At 39.1% G+C, this 19845-nt stretch overlaps 1 protein-coding gene across 1 annotated transcript in view; it reads right to left on the reverse strand.

Moving 5' to 3' along the window:
• Positions 1 to 606: 606 nt before the first annotated feature.
• DYNLRB2 (dynein light chain roadblock-type 2) overlaps positions 607 to 19845 on the reverse strand; it is a 29881-nt gene continuing 10642 nt past the window's right edge. Inside the window, exons 2-4 of the mRNA XM_074158197.1 lie at positions 6548 to 6623; positions 2583 to 2750; positions 607 to 650 (exon numbers count right to left, since the gene is read on the reverse strand). Coding sequence (XP_074014298.1) covers positions 607 to 650; positions 2583 to 2750; positions 6548 to 6623 — 288 coding nt within the window. The remainder of the gene's footprint in view (positions 651 to 2582; positions 2751 to 6547; positions 6624 to 19845) is intronic.

Below are 19845 nucleotides of genomic sequence, written 5' to 3' on the forward strand. Positions count from 1 at the left end.
CAGAAGGAAGAAATGTTTTACAATGAGGGTGCTGAGACACTGGCCCAGGTTGCCCAGAGAAGCTGTGGATGCCCCATCCCTGGAGGAGTTCAAGGCCAGGCTGGATGGGGCTTTGAGCAACCTGCTCTAGTGGGAGGTGTCCCTGCCCATGGCAGGGGGGCTGGAACTTGATGATCTTTAAGGTCCCTTCCAACCCAAACCATTCTGTGATTGTACAATTTATAAATGTACGTGTACACATGATCTACAGCTTCCCGTGAGGTATGATTTCTCCTCCAATTTAATGTTAGAAGCGTAAAGAGAACAATTTAATTGCAAGAATAGCTTGAACATCCATTAAAGAGAGTTTTAAGCATTTTGCTTTATTATTGCTCTTCTGAGTATCAAGATAAAAATACAATATTTTGATATATGCATTGTAATTTACTCAAACACAAATTGATACAGCTACAACTGAGAACTTTAAATTGGCAACAGTTTAGTCATGACAGTTACACTTTATGTAAAATTACTTAGTGCTATGTCTGCTATTAAATATCAACAAGTAATATATAGGTTAACAAGTAGAACTACATCACTGTCTGTGAAAATATTGCCATAGTAGGACTATTCGCATGGGTTCTGAATAACGATCAGGAGATACTCCTTATCTGCAAAAAGATATAAAAATGTTTAGTTAAGATATTTTATCTTATTTCCTGATAAATACTCTTTACTCATCTATTCCTCTCCAACTTCTTATTTATTTATAAAACATAAGCAAAAGCAATGACATTTATATAAAAAACATTTGGAAAATGTAAGCACTTTGTTAAAAAAATCTAACATTACAGATATAAAAAATATCCGTGTCATAAAGCTTAACTATACCATATTAAAACTACTTTAATAAGCAGTAGATTTGCTTTCAAGAAGCTGTAAAGATATTTAAACAATATGAAAAAAGTCACAAGATAAGCACCTGGAAGCTAGCACTTGTTATAATAAAAAACTTTTGACATCTGCAGCCTCTTCTGCAGGTGCAGAGAACTTCTTTCAGTTCACAAACTATTTATTCAAAATTGAGAACCCCATTTAGACAGAAAAAGCAGAAAAGATTTGAATAGACTTCTACTATGAATGAATTCTAAACATGCCAGACTTCGCCTACTAATTCTAAAAGCCCGGGGAGGTTCTGGAAACAATTCAGCTGGGTATCTATTTAACATTATCTATTTGAAATGAAACATTTTGTGAAAGTACCCGGTGAATTTACTAGAGTCATATCTGCTTTGGAGAGTTAAGAAGCTGCACTCCTGCATTGTCACTTTCATCCAAAAAGCGACTTAATGTAAATCACAGGTGGTTCATTTGCCACCTTCTATTATAGTAAAATATAATCAAACCTTTGAACAACTAATCTCCCTGTTAGCAAAAAACCTTCACATTTCATACCACTTATTTCCAGGTCAACATGCTTTAGTGGTTACTAGTCAAAAAGTCACCTCTAAAAAAATAAGTGAAGGGCAAATGCAAAATATGAATCAAGTGCATCAGTTTAAATCAATGAGCAAAACACATGATTTAAAAAATGCATTAGGTTTATACTCCAAAATAGAAACTAAACTAAAATTTTAATCTTAGTATCAGCTGATGACTAATGTTAGCACTTAATGACAGTGCCAGATTTCTTTCACACATACTGGTTTCATAGCAGCGTTATAAATAATTCCAGCGAGGCGAGGTACCTGGTGCGGTACCTCTGCTCTGCATTTGCTATGAAACCAGCATCAGAGGACTACCCCAGTGAAGGCTGTCCCATTGCTATGGGCTCAGAGCCCACCTCCTCCCCATGGCCATGCTGAGGACATCCCGGAAGGTTCCCTTCAGTTCTGCCAGCCTTCACTGGAGATTTCTGTCAAATCCTGCACACTGTTAGTCTCTCAATTAGCTGGTGCACAGATCAGGATCTCAGCCCCAACCAGCTGCTTCCACTTTGCCTGATTCACCTGGTACTGGTAATTGACCACAGCTTCACCACAGCTCATCTATTGTTATCTATTTCAGAGACACAACTAACAAATTAACATAGATTTGTATTTACTGTGAGTGAGAAATGGGTTGCTATATCCCTTGGTTCTTTTAAGGAAAATTATTATATCCCATTTACTATGTTGGTGATAATATCTGTGACACAAATCCCACCTATGGCTAGGAAGTCATAATAACATACCAACTAAAATATCAGTTTTAGAAAAACAAGATTGTTCGCATCTGTTTGGAGCTGAAATGGATTTGCTGCCTTTAGTTCTATACATACACACACTCTACTTGATATATATGTTTGTCCGGTTTTCCTTTGTGAAAACCCACAGAAAACAGAACATTAATCAGATCTAAATTTGTTGGTTGTCTCCAAGTTCATAAATGCCATAAACTCTGTACATTAAAATCCTAACACATCTGGTTATGTGGTGAATATATGGTTATACTTTCACATGCTTATTTTCAAACGCATTTTCTACAGTAGCCTTATTTGTGAAGAATTAAATGAAACTTAAAAAGGACATACAATTCTATTGTTATTTTAATAGAAATATTACCTGGAGCTATCATAATCTCGTGTTTCTTTGATCTGATCCTAAGAAAGGTTAGATCATTCTGAGGATCGATATCTCTCACTGAGCTCCTGGCTTTCGTGGTGAGCTGATGAAGAAGGCCTGCGTACTGCACTGTTGTAGAGTTATCAAGAGTTGTTCTTATTGGAATTCCTGCAAACAAATAATATTCTAATAATCATTCAGTTAAATTGCATATTCTTCACATACAGCAGATTGTAAGAGAAAAAACAAGCATTTCATAGTTTTTTCTGGTTTGTAGCAGAAAGGAGTTATGTTGATTTCAGGTATATATGTGCTTTTTAAAGTATAATTTATATTAATCAGTGGCAATTAAACATTGAGTTGCCTTATGAAACTTATGAAAGAGCCTAATTGCCATTTAAAGCTGTTAAACAAATACCTATCAAATTCCTTTCTGTAGTACTTAAGCACTTATGGTGCTTCATCAGTTTAAGCAGCGTCATCGAGTTTGCATCTTGGCTGCAAGGATCTAACCCACACTTTAACTGCAGCATTTGGCCTGTGCAGTGAGAGAAACTACACGTTCCCAGTGAAACACCAAGAGCAATCCAAGGGCAGAAGCAGGATGTCTGCATTTGGCAAGGAAAACCACCCTTGGAAAAATCCCTTTCAATTAGCAGCAAAATATTGACAATTGGTAGTACATACTGTATTGATCGCAACTATTAAAGATATGACCTCATAAGTCAAGATTAATTTTTGATGATTTAATGAATCATTGCTTATCGGTGATTTGTCAAATCATGCTTTTGATATTAATAGGCTACCAGGTGAAACTAAAAACAGGGTTCACAGTAATCATGCAAGTGTGAAACTGTTTGGCTTTAATAAGCTTGCTTCACTAATAAAAAATTTATCTGACCTACTAACAAAGACAATAGATTACAAGCTGGCAAGGCAATTTTCTCTTTGCATACATTTGCATTGTGTGGACAGGAATTAAAAACAGAGTAAAATGACTTAAGTCAAAGAGTTTGATTATGAAAGAAGGATTAACAAGCAAAAACACTTAATGCTAGGTAAATAATTAGAAGCAAAGGAGTAAAGAAATAATAGAACCACTACAGATATCAGCTATTCCATAATTTTCCTGGGAAAGCGTTATTTGAATCACTTGAAATCTGTTTTGTCACTCAGGAAATAGCTGTGCATTGGTAGGATGTGTAGTGTGGAGAAGCACACAGAATGGCCCAGTACATCCTTTGTGTTTAATGTTTATTACACAGAGATTGAAACTGATGTTTTAATGGAAACAAACAGGTGTTCCCAAGCACTGCATTAGCATGAGAATACCTATGTAATCACAGCATTAAATAGGAAGTCACTTAAAAGCAGCAATGAATTAGTGTCAAGTTTATATGACCTTGCATCTAAATGATTGCTTCGACAAATACAGTACTTTTAATGAAAATGGTAAATGTTAAATGATCCTCCAAGGTCTAATAATAACATGAAAATGAGTTGACACGAGTGCCATCCTTAGATTAAAGCTGAGCTATGCTTACTTTAGGACAAATTCTCTTTGCCTCTGCCACCCAAATTAGAGAAAGGCAAATAAATCCTTCATTAGAAATGCTGTAGTGTGATCCTTCTCAACTGTGAAGGATAAAAAGAGTTTATGAAATTTTACAGATAAACAATGTACAGTGTTTCCATGAACAAATCAACTTTCAGCATTAAAATAAGTGACAGGCAATGTTTGTATCAGGAATCTTTAATTGGCTATTTCACCTACATGCTATTATACCCAAGTGTACCTACACTATTACAAAAATCTTAGTAAAAGACAACTGTTTATGTTAGGGAAGACCAGAGGGTTTTGTCTTTTTAGGGCACCTGAACAGTCTAAGAAACCTCGCTGCTGACCAGTGGTTTGAGTGTTTTTACTGTGATTAATTTAAGCTGTACACTTGTTTTAAATGTTTCAGGATAGAGAGAAATTAAATCTAATTTTCTACAGAAAGATTTGAAGTAATTAGATTGACCAGTGCTAATTACGGGTATTCGGAGATGTTACAGAAACTTGCAACTACACATCTGCTTTGAGGTTTAGTCTGTGGAATCCAACTTCTTGGTAGCTTGAATACATCCTCACAGAGCAAGACTCTTGCGTTCACATCTGGCATCTGGTGTCAAAACATTTCTAAATAATAAATTGGAACCAAAATTCCTGCAGTAGTCTTGTCCGTCAGCTCCTACATGTGTTCTACAGGTTTGTGAGGATGAGGAAGTCTGAACAGGACATGGGGGGACTTTATACCTTGCCATGGATGTACCTTGTCTAACGTGCAAAAAAGGAAACTGGAATGTTCTTCCTTCTTTGCAAATCAAAATTGATAGAGAAGGATTCCACACATGTGCATGCACCACCTCCTGGAGGTGGCTGGCGTCAGATGGAATTTGGATTTTAGAATCCAAACCTGCCTTTTAAAAAGCATGCTATTGCCCTAATTCTGTGCAGCTATAGCTGAGCTGTCCCTCAATACTGTAGAACAACCACAGGTAAAGATGGACTGTGGGGGAACACCTGAGTGGGAAAGCATGCTTCACCGATATTGCGCCAAGAAGTCAGCTGTTCCAAGTAAAAGAACGTAAGAAAACAGGGTTATTTTTCTATTGGATTACATTGACATTTTTGCCTTGGGAAATGCAATAGTCTGAGCTCAAAAAGGATCATTTGTGTTATCTTAAGTGTTTGATTTTTTTCTCTTCTCATCTGCTGCTTAGCCTAAGTGCTTATTGGATCAAATCACATTCTATTTACTGAAACAGGGCACAGAAATGGCTGAAACAGTACTTGTTCTGAAACCAGGCTGCATTTCAGCTTAGTGACCTGCCGTAGCTAGATGTGAGCACGTGCAGGCGCAAAGCAGCTTTTCAGTTTCTATTTGCCAGGCTACGCACTTCTCTTGACCTGCATCAACTACTCTGTGAGCAAAGGCACATTTTACATAACGTAACCAGGCACACAAATTAAATTGTCCATATTTTCTAAAGACTAAATAACATTTAGGCTTCTTTTGTAGTGTTCTTTTCTCCTTTTGCTAAACTACTGTTAGTGCAACAGATTTTTTAGGGGATTGTAGAAGTGAAGGAGGTCAACTAAATTATGGGCAAGGTAAATTGAGTGAGTTGTCTTTTTTTTGTAAAGGAAGGATTAAAACAGATTAACCTGAGAAGCCTGGCTTCTGGAGAGTGATTTCTGTGACCAGTTTGGCTTTTGTCTTGCAGTCTTCAGGATCACAGTTAAAGCTGACCTGACATGAAATTTGCCCTTCCTCCTATGACAACACACCGTAACATAATTTGAAGAACTTGTGAATATTTAACAGGGCCAAGGAATGGCTCCCACAGTAGAAGCCCAACTTTATTTAAACCCAACTTTATTTAATAGATACTTTTCTCCTGGAGCTTTTGTTCTACTGTAACTATTCAGAGGAAGGGGGGGGGGGAGTGAAGTGCTAGTGAATTTCCTTGCATATACAAATAATTTTGGATTAAAAAATCCCTGCAAAAGTAACAGTTTAGCGCCATGCATTCTGCCTTTCTGTAACCTACCAAAAAAGGTTCAAGACCTGGTTCTGAAAAATAAAGGTTAAACAAGGGGGATAAGTAACAATGTGGGACTCCTTAAGTTAAATGAGGTTACTTTTTCAGAGAAGACTTAAGTCAAGGCTCTGCTTTTAATTTTTCTGCTTTCCATTAAGTTGAATGAAAAGCAACATCATATGGAGAGCTTCAAGAAATGGCCAAAACCCAAATGTTCATGTCTTAAGATGAAACATGGTATTGGAAATCACGACACCTTCATAAGATACCACAAGTGGATTACGTTAATACCTCATAATGTGCAATTTTGTGCTTAAGAGTTCCTACACTCATTGCTGCTACCCAGTTTGTTACTTGGAGGAAGCTGAGGACATTACCTTCGGCGTTTATAACCATAGTTGCGATAACCCCTTTGTGGGCTTGAATCCTCTTGAGGGTTTCCTCCACTTCAGCCTGTGAGGAGAGAGGACACCACAGCACCCCGCACCCACCACGCCTCGGCCCGACGGCGAGCGCCGGCCCCTGTGAGGAGCCCGCGGGGCCGCCGTGCCCAGAAGCAGCCCGGGGGCTCTACCCTCTATCCCCCCACAGCCTCCCGCCGCCCCCGGTGGTTCCCCGGCCGCCCTGTTCCCCTCCCATGGCCGGGCGGGAGCAGCGCCATTACCATGGCCTGGCTGCCGCCGTTGCTATGGAGCGGCGGAAGTGACGCCGGGGGCGGCAGCGCGGGCCGAGCGCAGCCACTGAGGGGAAGGTGGCGGTGCCGCCTGGCAGTACCCGGCGGGCTGGGGCTAGTAGCCCCATGTAGGGCTGAGGTTTAGTTCTGTGACCTGAGGGGTGACCAGAAGAGCTACCCTGAGAAGACTAAGGACAAGAACACCTGCCTTAAGGGCCGTAAGGGCCCAGGCCCGGCCTTAAATGGAGCCCAGAGGACGTGAGGGGAGGCCCCAGGTGGAGCTAGTGAGGGCGGTGAGGGCTTATTAGCGCTTTCAGGGGGGCCTACAGCCATTAGTATGGCTTCTGCTTTGAACAGTTGTGTGGCTGAGCTGTGTTGATGGACTCTGGCTGGTAGGTGAAGTGAAATGAACTCAAGTTGTCTAAATTGTAGTACAGGGAGTTTTGTGTTAGTGTATTTTAAAGCTGAGACTCGTAGTGACCAAATCCCAAAGATACTAGTGTAGTTACTTTTCTTAGAAATAAGTATTTTTCCTCTCTGTGCATACAAGCATTGTCTTGTCTGCTCTCTGTTTTCCCACAAGTGTTACATACCGTGTGGTGTGCAGAGCTTAGCTTTCACTAGTAGAAGCATTCTAGTCTAGCAATTCTACAGTAGATAGATAAAGCACCTTCATAAGAAGTATCGTATGTTGCTATAGTTTACTACACTTTTCAAATTGGTGTAGGCTATTTTTCTGATGCTGTAGTGTAAATAGTTACCCATGTTTCTATTTTCTTTTACTGAAATAGTAGGGAAATAAATTTAATGTGTGAAACATTTGAAGAGCCATCTTCATGCACACAGTATTAAAATGTTCTAAAGACTCCTACATCTCTTCTTAGGGGTGGGCTCACTGAGTATTCTCTCTTGTTTACACAGCTTTTTGGAGTTTTGTCATTAGAGTGACTTCTAGCTGCTCTGCTCTAGAGAGTTGACAAGTTAAGAACGTTTGGTGTTTTGAGAAACCAGCAGCCTCACTTGTTTTTTTTTTTTTAAACAGGTCTTAATAAGCTAGTTAGTAATCTTCAACCTTTTTTTTAAGGACCCACTTGTATCTGAAACTTGCAACAGTATATCAGCACATAATTTAATGCAGTTTATGTCCCTATGTTGGAGAGAAAATAATTTCAGTGTGTGGGATTGCCTTATCTATTGTGACAATATTATTCTAGGCATTTATTAAGTTTCAAACTGGCAGGGACAAGCATAAATCAGAAGTGTTGAAGTTGCTGTGTATTCAGATAAGTGTGTAACTGAAACAAAAATCTAGCTTATGAGGGAAGGGAGAAATCATCTGAAATACCAGTATATTTATTTTAAAAGCTACTATTTTAGGAACTAACCCAACATCCTATGACATGGTATAGAAGGCAATCAACAAAGCTATGGCTGATACTGGTTGGTGATTGTATCAGCTGTGTTGAGTTTTCACCTGTGAACAGTTTAGCCAGCAGTGAAATTTGCATTGATACACCTGTGCAGTTTTGTTAAAATAGGAAGTATGGTGTTCTGAATCTTTGGAAATTAGGTATCCTTGCAGATGTGTTTTTTCATTTTTTTGAACAATTGGAAGCACTGGTGCATGGTTATTGAATCTGACTGGAACATCTGCTGGGCAATTTCGTCTTAATGCAGCCAGTAGATGCTTTTAAATGAAAACTTAGAGATTATACAATATAAACCTGGTCCTACTGTTGGTGTTGGTCACAGGAATGATCTTTGCTATTACAGCCCAATTAAATTAAAAGATAACATGTTGTAAGGGATAGTGATAATCCTACCCCCAGAAACTGGACTGGCAATTCCAGCGATTTAGAAAAATGAAAAAGAGGAATTTTTCTACTTACTCTGCTGCTGTTTTCTAATTTTCAAGGCTTCTTTCAAGACCGTCCTTCATGGATGCAAGGTGCCTATGTGTCTTTCTAAAACAAATAAAAGTATCAGCTTAGCTTTGCAAAAAAAAAAATAATGCTGAACTGGAGCCAAAATGACAGCTAGCATGATGCAGGATTCTTCTTGGAAGCATTATTTATGCCCAGCATGAGAGACTGAAACATGCCGACTTTATAGACGCTCAGATAGGCTTTGTTGCCGACTTAGACACATAACAACAGATGAAAATATTTTCTTGGTTACTTGAAATTTAACTGAGAATTCAGATTCCAAGCAACATAATTATTCTTTTGATGTACAGGAGTGAATGCGGTATTAGGAACAGAGTGATACTGCTTGAGAACCAGAAACTCCTCATAATCTAGGATTGGAATCTTGCAAGTGCTTCTCGTGTGAATAAGTTCAAATATGTACTGGTAAAAGTAGCAAGTGAGAAGCCTAAACTTCAGATGCTTGCACTTGTAGTCTGGTGTTTGGACTAATTTTGGCATTTATAGTTAAGATTGAGGGGAAAAAAAAATCAACTGAAAGATGGAAAATACTTAAAACTTTTCTAATTTTTTTTTCCAAGCTATGACAGAAGATGTGATTCTCCACATGGAAAGTATGAAGAGGATTTTGCTGGTAAGTACATGAGAATTTCATTCCTTCCTTGCTGCTTCAACTTGGAGACCAGGAAGAGGGAGGGAGGGAGTGAAGCGTCATGTTGTTTAGACACACTGAGGGACTTGGGCTACACTGAAGTGCCGTAAACAATCTTGATTTGCTGACAGCCATTATGAAATAGCATAAATCGATTAAGTTCAGGAAGAACTTAACTTTTTGTAACCAGTAATTGTGATTACAAGTGACTGTAAAAGTATGCCAGCTATTCTGATAGCTCCCTTGCCCATGCTGTAGGAGATCTCCAGAAGTTTTGTTGGCCTATAAAGTGGAATGAACTCATGCATGACCAGTAGTGATGCTGTTGATGATCATACAGTTAGTTCTTTCAATTTTTTCCTCTATGGCTTTTTATTTCTAAAAAGTAGCCTCCAAGCAAACTTGGTAGAAGCAGATAATGTGGCACAGCAGCTGAAAGCTTAGAGTCCATTTTTAGCACACAGCCCTTACAAGTACCTAAAATAAATTACATTATTTGGTTCTACATTATTATTTTGACAAAGTACTGAGAGAAAGAAAAATACAAATTATGTTGAGGTGTATGAAATTTTGAATTTTTAATGCAGATGTGTTACTGTAGATCCTGCTGCTGGTCAGTCACACATCAATGAATGGGAGTTTGGATTTATTGCCCGCAAACTCTGTGGAGCAATCACACTGAATATTCTCAATTAATTCTTGGCCTTCCAGTTTGTGAGGAGCTGGCTCAGAGTTTTGTAGAAGTAATGAAGGATCAGACTTTGCTACTCCCAGAAGGCTTCAAGAGCAAAAATGTTATTTTGTGGAGGTAGCAGAGTTAAGTTATGGGGGAGATGGTGCCTGAAATAGTCAAAGAGAGGTTTGGGGTGTCTCTGGATGGAGAAAACAATCAGTAGGGCTCCAGGGTGGTACCTATCTGTCGCCTCCTCTTTTAGTAATTCTGCAATGAACAGTCAGTTGTTTCTGGGACCTCCTATGTGTGAAATATAATAAAATATATAATAAATATACATAGTCTCTATTTTTTAATTAAAAATGTCTTCCCTTTTTCCTGATTGAAATTTGGCTTTGGTTTTATTAAAAGACCTCCTTTAAAACGTGAAAATTAAGGAAAACAGAGTTACTCATCCTGAGAGGTTATGAGCAAGACTATAGGGAAGGTCCTGCCTTTCTTCACCTGAAAAAGGTCTTGTAGCAAGTGCGTGAGCTAGAGTGGATGAGATCAAGGTCTTTCCCAATCTGACTGTTGATAGTTTTAATCTTCTGTTACCTCCACGAATCCATATATCATAAACAAAGAAAGTATGTAAGAAAAACTGTATGTCATGTAGGCATGTATGAAACGATTTTAAAGATACTCTGTGGACAAATGTTAGAATGAAAATGCACTCAGAATATTTTTTGTGTAAATATATTTTACCACAACTTGAGAGCAGCTTCCCAGTTTTTTTTGCCCATTGTGTGAGGCATTTCTATCTTAAATCCTCTAGATGGTGCTACAGCTACAGCACATGGAAGGGAACTCGCCATTAGGTTTTGTATCTTGCTTGTTAAAAATGCTACTTCACTTAAGACGCATGTCGTACGAGAGGATTAATGACTTCAGGTACGATCCTGTTTAAAGGTTTATGCAAGGAGGAATCAGTATAGGTGGATTACCTGTCCTCAGCAAGCAAGAGTAGAGCTTTTTTCTTTTTATAGATACAGAAGTTTTGCAGGAGCTGTTGTGTGGTCAAGTTATCCCCTCATCTCTTGAAGCCATACCTTGAGTGCTGATGAGGGCAGGGGTGGCCCACTGTAGCCTGTGGTGCTGATGAAGTGACAGCAATAAGCCTCTTAAAACTCCCAGCAGATGTTGCTGCTTTTGTATGCTAATGGGAACTTCATGAACCATTTTCTCTGCCTTCAGAGAGCAGGTGTAAGTACATGAGAATCACTTTCTTATATCAAGAGCAAATTGATAATAACCATGGTTCAGTTGTAAGGCAGAAGCTGTAGAGGCACTTTATTTGGTAATTGCAGAAAGCTTATGCAGAACTTCATCAAAATTAATTTTTTATATTCTGCTAACTTTTCTTGTACTGAAGTAGTTAAGCAAAATCTGAGTTCTGAGCACATGGCTACCTGGGCTTTTAAACCATCCACTCAGAGGCTTTCAGGCTGGCATGTGGACTTGCTCTACTACATTTGCCTTATCATCACTGTTCTTAAGGTAGCCACTCCTCTGCTACCCCAGTTACTTCAGTGGGTAAATTTTAGTCAGAACAGGCTCATCAGCTTATCAGTAGTATTCCTGAGCTTTTGGTGACTTAGGATGATGCTTTGTGTGGTCTGTTGTGGATATGCAGTAAAAAGGGTTGTGCATCACCGAGGAGGATGCTGTGCCATATATGCTACTGTTCCATGGTCCTGCCTTGATAGGAAATACCCACTGATGCAGTAAGAGTTTAGAGAGTGATGACTGATGGCTGAATCATACTGAGGTTAGTGCCATTGCTAACAGTGAAGGCTGTGCTTGTGATTAACTTGTATGGAAACACTGGGCTCCAGAAGCCCATTCTTCTCTGTAAGAATAAGAACAAACTTGACGATCTTTCTAAGACATCTGTCTGTAAAAGGTGTTTTCAGACAATAATCAAAGGAGTAGCCCAAGCCATGGAACTGCATTTTAAAACTTCATTTCACTTGGTTAATTGCATCTTTTCTCATGTAAGCTGACACCTTGCATTTTAGATTCTTTGCGAAGCTGGACAAAATTTGGTCAGCATTTTCCAAATAAATATTTTAAGGTGCTTTTTTGTACTACTTCTTTTATGATATGAAATCATAAAACTTCTGTTTTATGATATGAAATAGTGGTGCCCTCTTTACTTACACTATTAAAACGTCTATAATCTTCTTCATAGAGTAGAGAGTTTCCTTACTGGCTATATTTCACTTTGGGCAGCAGCAGTCTGTCTAAAGTCTGGCTATAGTTTCCTTTAAATGCTGCAATAGCGATTCTGAGGTGACTAGTGACAGCAGCTAAGGGTTGGTATTTTTACTTTCTGAGATATCTATTTAGTGTTATTTTCCCTCTTTAAAATGCAGCTGTCTTTGGTTCAGAAGATAAGTGAATGACCATAGCATCTGTAGTCTGTGTGTGTATTCTTCATATTGCTGAGGCATTTCGGTTTGCAAGAACCACAGTCTTCTGTGACCTGCTCTGGGTATGAAGTGTGCATATCTACTTTCAAAAGTTCAACAGAGATAACCAGAAACTAGATGGTTCCTTGCCAACCACCAGTTAAAGTTAAAATGCCTATTTTAATACCTTGTGTGTCTGCAGCAGAGTGGCTAACCTTGGGATGCAGCAGGCTGTAGGTGCTAGTGAAAGGTGCGCTTGGGGCTCTTCAGCAACAACCTTTTTCCCCACCCTGTGGTGTTCAAGTGCAAGATACAGTGTTAAACTGTCCTGGCTGGCTGTAGTTGCTGTCCTGGGAGAAAGAGTGGATGCAACTGGGCTCCTGGCAATTTGTCTTTATGATCATCAAAAGCCTGGACTACAACTGCCAATTGATAGGAAACTAGTGGAGAGTTAGGGGGAAATCTGATATTGACATTTTTTGGACAAGAGCTATGTTTCCCGTTACTTGAGTGTTCTGGGTGATCTTTGAAAGTCCCAATTAAACTACTGTCCAGAAATGCAACCTGTAGTTCGGTGATACAGTATTCTTATTTGTTATTTCTTCATCTCAATTTGGTCCAGAAGTGAGAGTTCCAAAATGTTATAAAGAGTCAATGTTTGTAAACCAAAGAAATCTGAAAACACCACTGCAAGCATTCATGCATAATTAGATAAAATGAGATTTCTCCATCACTAGTGACACCAGCTCGTTTACTAGGGTAAGACTGCTTGGAGCACTTTTGCTGTTAGGAGTGTATCCTGAAGGCTTTTGTAAATATAAAGAAAGTTTGCAATGTTGATCGTTGGAGTTATTGGGACCATTGCTTATAGAACAGGGATGAGGAAAGCAGTTAGAACTGAATATGAGGTAGATTCAATTTTAATTGCATTTGTGGTTATTCTGGAAAGGTCAGAATTCCTGGTTTTAAAGAAAAGCAAATGGAAATGTAGAATTTATTTTTACGTCACTAATCTGTTTGAAAAACACCTGTGTTTATAGATGGCACTGTTTTTTTTTTTTTCCCTGAATGCTGCCCCTTGTGCATGGCAGGAGAATGCTGTTACCAGTAACTCCTGGACTGGATTACCCAAAAGCCAAGAGAAGGGGAGCTCTTGGTAGATACACTTGTTCTGATATTCACATCCATTACTCATCTGACAGAAGACAAGTTGCTGTGAACTTTGTCTGGTGTGAAAACTGGGTGGGTTTTTTTGTAGTTATTTTAATAATCAGAGTTAATGCAATTAGAAACTTGTTCTTTTGGTACTGATGTTAATCTTGTATTGTTTTTAACCCTTTTTTGTAGGCATCTCAAGATTGCATATCTGGGTCCACAACCAGAAATAATTCAGTAGTAAACCAGAAAGCTTTTAGAGATGATATGTAGCCATTGTGAAACTTCTTGGAAAGAGTAAGGATTTGTGCTAGATAGAGTTGTTTTACAGCCCAGTATCGCAGCCTCACCAGTTGCATTCTTCCTGTGTGTGTCACTGTAACTTAGTGAACCTTTAAATGCTTTAGTCACCTTTAGCTCCATGTCAGCTAACTAACAAAATGCATTATTCAGTTCAGTGTTTCTACAGCTAGAAAGCTTAGGAAAAAAAAGCTGACAGAATGATAGTTCTAAAGGTACACTGGAATGGCGTCAAAGCAGCATCCTGTGACACATTTCTGTAGTGCTCCTGGAACTGGCAGGCTCTCAAGTAAATGTAAATATATGACTTTGACATCATTAGAGTGGAACCAGAAGCCACAGTGAAATACTGTACACTGTCTTTAATGTGGTGGAAATGTTTCTGTTAGGTTGTACATGTAAATTAAAAAATAGCTATTGGCACATGGTTTCCAAGTAACTGACGTATAAACATGGGTACATGCTCTCTAAACACAACTTGCATTACACCATCAATCATGACTCGTGGGATTCTGTGTTCTCTTTCAAGTGGACACCTCAATGCATCATTAATAGCAGTGATCCGTGATGTGAGGGCAGGAACTACTGCCAAGTGCCAAATGTTGAAGGCACTTTTCAGTCTAATCCAGCTCCTTTCGCCCTCCTTTATGTATCTTAGCAATATTTTCTCAAAATCAAATACCCCATTTCTTGAATGTAAGTTTTCATAAAAGCTTACTGAGTAGAGGGATTTATAGTTGGCCTGTTGGAAGGTGCCAATTACCAGAATGCCTGAAGAGATCACAGCCAGGGATAGTATATCCCAATATCCCCTTGAGCTCAGGGGAAAAAAGTGAAATGGGAAACTGCAGTTCCAGACGGTAATGATGTCCTTCCTTTTTTCCTGACATCCTAATATCCCCTGGATTTTGTGTAATATCCAGGTTCAACTCTTCTCCATATTTGAGGCAGGTTTCCTGTCTTCTAAGCAGGTGTTTTAAACCTATATCGCACCCTATGTTTTCTGTGCCTTTTTCCCAGTCTCTCCGTTTGCTGCTGTTATACTTTGACCTATTAAATATTTAAGTATTTTTTCAGAAAGGTTTTCTCATCTCATCCACTGAAATTGCACATGAATGAAAACTCAAAGCTGTTGCCAGCTTCCTTATGTACAGCAGCTATTATAAGAAAATAAGTTCAGTAGCGATGCAGTGTTAAAACTGTTATCGCAATTTGTAAGTGACAGTGCAGAGTGCTGGTATTTACAGGTTTTCAGGATGCAATTCTCTTGATCAAAAAAAGATCTCTGCTGTGGTATGAGTCTGTTGTGTGACAGCATTTGTCATCGTGTCGTCTTCCTCCTCTCTGACAAGTGAATGGAAGCCTTTTTGGCTTGCGCAGCCCAAGGGTTTATATTGAATAAACTCTGCTTGGAGACTCTCGTGTCAGTATAATAAACAGCTTTGGTTCTAGACTTCAAATCCCCTTAAATGCGAGTGAAAGTTGCCAAACGAATGTTAAAAGGATATCTGAGAGGATCTTTCTTTCACATCCAAATTTCAATAAAATTTGATTTCTGACACTAGACTAAGCTCGCTGGATGTAAGTGAAGTTTTGGTTTCATCTTGTTCACTCTGTGGGTAGCATGCAATTCAGGCAAGTGGGATGTAGCCATTAGTCACCACTAGCATAGTTTTTAAAAAAAATATAAATTTACAAAAAAAATATATAATCTTGTTCTTAAGTTGTATCAGATGGATGTGATTTACTTTAGAAAGTCAGCTTTTAACTCTTTATGCTGAGAAGCTACTATTCTAATGTTTATTCCAATCTGCTTCTATGTCTTAATCCAGGGAACTTTTATTTTCTTTTCAGTTGTTGGTCTTAAGATGGTTGAGCTGTGCTGACTTCACTGGCTGTAATTGTGAGTGGGAGATGGGAATTAGCTTCCGGGGCTGCCAGGAGAATGCTAGAATATCATCTCAGGTACTGATCCTGGGATGTGCCCAGAGTGCCAGCTGAAACCTGTGTAGCTCAGGTTATTTAAAAAGTTTAATGCTGTACATTGAGTGTGAGTCTTCCTGTGAGGCTTTTCATCTCTCTGCTCATGGTGATGCAGCAATCATTGTCCATGGCAGCATATTACTGAGAAGTGTGACAATGACAAGTCCCTTAACTGCTGAGTGGTGGCACTGATGCATTAAGGATGATGTTTAAATAGCAACTATTGGTCAAGAAAGATTGACATAAAGTGAAGCCATGAGAAGGTGAGCCTGAATTCCATGCCTAAAGAAGATAAGCGAGCAGGTGAGGTTGTAGTTTGACCCCCAGGCGCTGGGTGTGTGCCAGCAGTCACTCACTTCCTTGTTATGATACATGTACTCTGCCCTCCTGATCAAAGTTTTTTTCCTCTTGTGTAATTTTTAAAGCGAGTTTCTGTACCTTACCCCTCTCATCCCGGATTACGCTTAGTCCCGGTAGATTTTCTGTGACACAACTACCACTGCACCTCTTGTGCCTTCAGTGCGCTTGACTTCTTGACTGATAACATGATGAAGGTGGAACAGATACATGGTTCTGAGAAAAATCAATACTTTGAAGAATTTCCTGAACATTTCTTACTGGAAATTTTACAATTTCTGGGAAAGAACTAAGTCATGCAGTAGTTCTTGCAGTTGGGTAAAGTGCTTTAGAAAGGGAGTGAAAGTGATTTAGAAAGTGCATTAGAAAGGGAAACTTTTAGGACACTTGCTACTTCATGAATGATACGCTTGATTAATGTTCATCTTCGTTCAAAAGTACCTTGTAGTTTGGATTTAATCAGCTGGTTGTGCCACAACAATGTAGCTCTTTCTGGCCTAGTTCTGTGCTAGAACAAACACTGCATTAAGGCATAAATATCTTAACAACTTGAACCACATGCTAGATTTTCTAGAAAGCATACTTAAGAACTAAAATTGTAAACTATTCATAAACCTCTAGTCAGTTGACCACTCTTTGGTAAAGATAAGAGCTCTGAAGCCAACCTGGGCTTTCCTGTGCAGCTTTTAAAATCCCAGCTGGCACTGAATGGTCTTGAACAAAAAGCCAACAAAGGCTACAGATCCTCCACTGCTCCAGCATTTGGAACTTCAAAATCTTTTGGGAAAAGCTATAATAATTCACTTGGCAGATTAAGTACAACTGCTGCCCCTTGTAGTTTTTTTTCCCTGCTCAAATTTTAGAGAACAGTATTTCTTTGGAGCTACCCAGCCTACTTCTTTTGGAAAAAAAAAAAAAAGTACTTTTTTGGGGGGTTTGATGCTGTACTGAGCAGAGGAAGATAGCAACTGGAGGCTGTCAAGTCATACAGTACCGGGGGGCTGAACTCCTAGTCTCCTTTCTTTGCAGTGTCTTGGTTCTGATTCCTCTCAAATCAATGGCAGCAGTGTAATTTTAATGGGGACATGTCTGTTTTTTGAGAGTCGGTGCAAGTGTTGCTTCCAGAAAAATAGCAAATTAGTAGTAGTATTTATAATTTCTGAAGAGGACTGAGCATGATATAGTGAAGATGAACCAAAGTCAGGCACTGTTTGCTAATGAATGCAGAAGTTCTTTGGTGTCCCTGATCCTGAAATCTGCCTTCATTTTGAAGGCTGGATGGAGTATCAGCGCTTCCATGGTGGATCAGAGCTGTGAGTATTGTAGACCAGTATCTTGTGTCTGACAATATTCATTATATTGTGTTTTTACAGGTGAGTAAGGGACGTTTTGCTACATAAACGTTAAAAAGACAGTATCGTTTCTTCTGTTCTAAGAGTTCATCTTGTTGGAGATCTTTAGTTCCTTAACCTTATAGAGAGCCAGAAGGTCTTGGCCTGTTAATGATGTGTCGTGTGATCTTGAGCAAACTTCCTTGTGCCTCTGCTTCCCCTCTCACTTCTCTGTCAGTTTTCCAGAGCACGGGCTCTGCTGTGGGCTTGCTCAGTGCCTAGTACAATGGGGCCCTGATCTCTGTTGGGGCCTCTAAATACTACCACTATATAAAAATAAAAATAATCCTTCTCACAAATAGGGATGCAAGCTGGGAATTTCCAAAGGGCAGAAGAATGAGTCAGTTTTCATGGACTCCTTTAAAAGTCAAAGTTTTATGCTTAGAGGCTTGAGGCAATTTTCTGAGCCCAGTCCTGTTGCTGTTGGCTTCAGTGATGTAGGACAGCAGAACAGACTCCAGAAATCTTCCATTATATCTGTCTACTCTTTTAGATGTCACAAGGGAGATTTTTAGTGCAACAGATTGAACCTCAGATAAGATTACGTATTGTAATTACCAGTGGGATTTATTTGTCCAATTCTTTAAGCACTGAGTGGAAAAAATGCACGTACATCCCTTAAGTAAAGGAAAGGGAATTGTGTGCATTTTTCCGCTCTGAGGTAAGTAAAGAATAAGATGACATGTAAGTATGGATGGGCAAAAAGATAAATAAAGTTACTTATCAAAAGAAATATTCAGACTTTCCCTGTACCTAATATGAATATTTGGAATAGAGGTATAGAATGGCTGTAAAGTTTGGATTTTTAAAAGTTTTTTAGCTGTAAATGTAAACTAAATTAAACTGATAGTTTTAATTAAATTGGAATTGGCTGTGGTATTACACCACTTTAAAAGCCACTGGAGACACTCAAGTTGCATTTAAAATCTAGTATTGTAATTAGTGATATCTACATCTATTATTGTGGTAACTGCACTTTAATGGATGTATTCAGTACTAAACAAAGCTATAAAATCTAAACAGGTCTCAGAGTGTGTTGATTTCAGCTACGCTTTTTCCCTTGGTCATCCTCTTAGGTGAGCTTGGGTACTAAAACTAAGCTTTAGAAAGCTAGCCAGGAGAAAGCGTAAAAGCAAAGGGACAAGATTTAAATACTTTCCCTTGAATTTAAACAACTGTTGGCAGATGGAGTCTTCTGATCTTGTCTCCCACCCCTGTGTCTAAAGTGCTGCTATACTTTCCATGCTAACCAGTGTATCTTGCAGTGTATATTTTTCCACATGGTGTCCCAGGAAGAGAGGAAAGCAGAGTTACACCTAAAATTGGGAGTTCTTAGGTGCAGAACCATCTTTCCATCTGTTGGATTTACTGTCTGACTTTTCAGCCCTGTGGAAACTGAATATGGGGGATGGTGGTGGGTGTATATTGTCTTATAACCTGAACTAATACCAGTGCAAAGTGTGGTAAAATTTGCTACTGATGTTATTCTCACCACCCCAGACACCTTTATTGTGAGGCTTTTGATCCTAAAGGGAATTTTGTTAGGATCTCCCTGTATTAATGAGGCTCCATCAATGTTGGCTGTACCCCCTGTGGTTACTTTCATTTCATGGGCCTCACTTGGGCTTTTCAGGACATGTTTATTCATCTGGGAAAGAGTGGGCTTTGTTGTGCTTCCCGTATTGTTGACTTCTCCACATTTAGTTTCCTATTAAGTGAAGAAGGTGTAAGCATAAGGGAGTGGCAAAAGATGGTATTTCACCAGATTTACCCAGCTTTGCTGTGGTCCCCTAGTTGAGATGGAATTCCCATATTAATTCTATGGGCTACTTGACTCCAGAGAAAGGACACTGTCTCAAATTCTAAGTTGAAAGGCATTTAAGCTTTCCTCGTACTAAGCTACTTGAGAGGTTCTTGGCAGAAGTTCTTTCCTAGCTAAGCTGCATCAACATCCTTGGGTGGTTCTAAGAACTGCCTCACTCCTTGGTTTCATGCTGTCCTCTTCTTCCAGGTGCAGAACAAGCTCTGGTAGGGTCTCAGTGCTTTCCCTGGAGATTTTCCCTGCAGTTGTAATCACCGGTTTAGGATTCTCTTATGCTGCTTTGACCATACT

The sequence above is a fragment of the Numenius arquata genome, chromosome 13, assembly GCF_964106895.1.
Source record: "Numenius arquata chromosome 13, bNumArq3.hap1.1, whole genome shotgun sequence".
NCBI lineage: Eukaryota > Metazoa > Chordata > Aves > Charadriiformes > Scolopacidae > Numenius > Numenius arquata.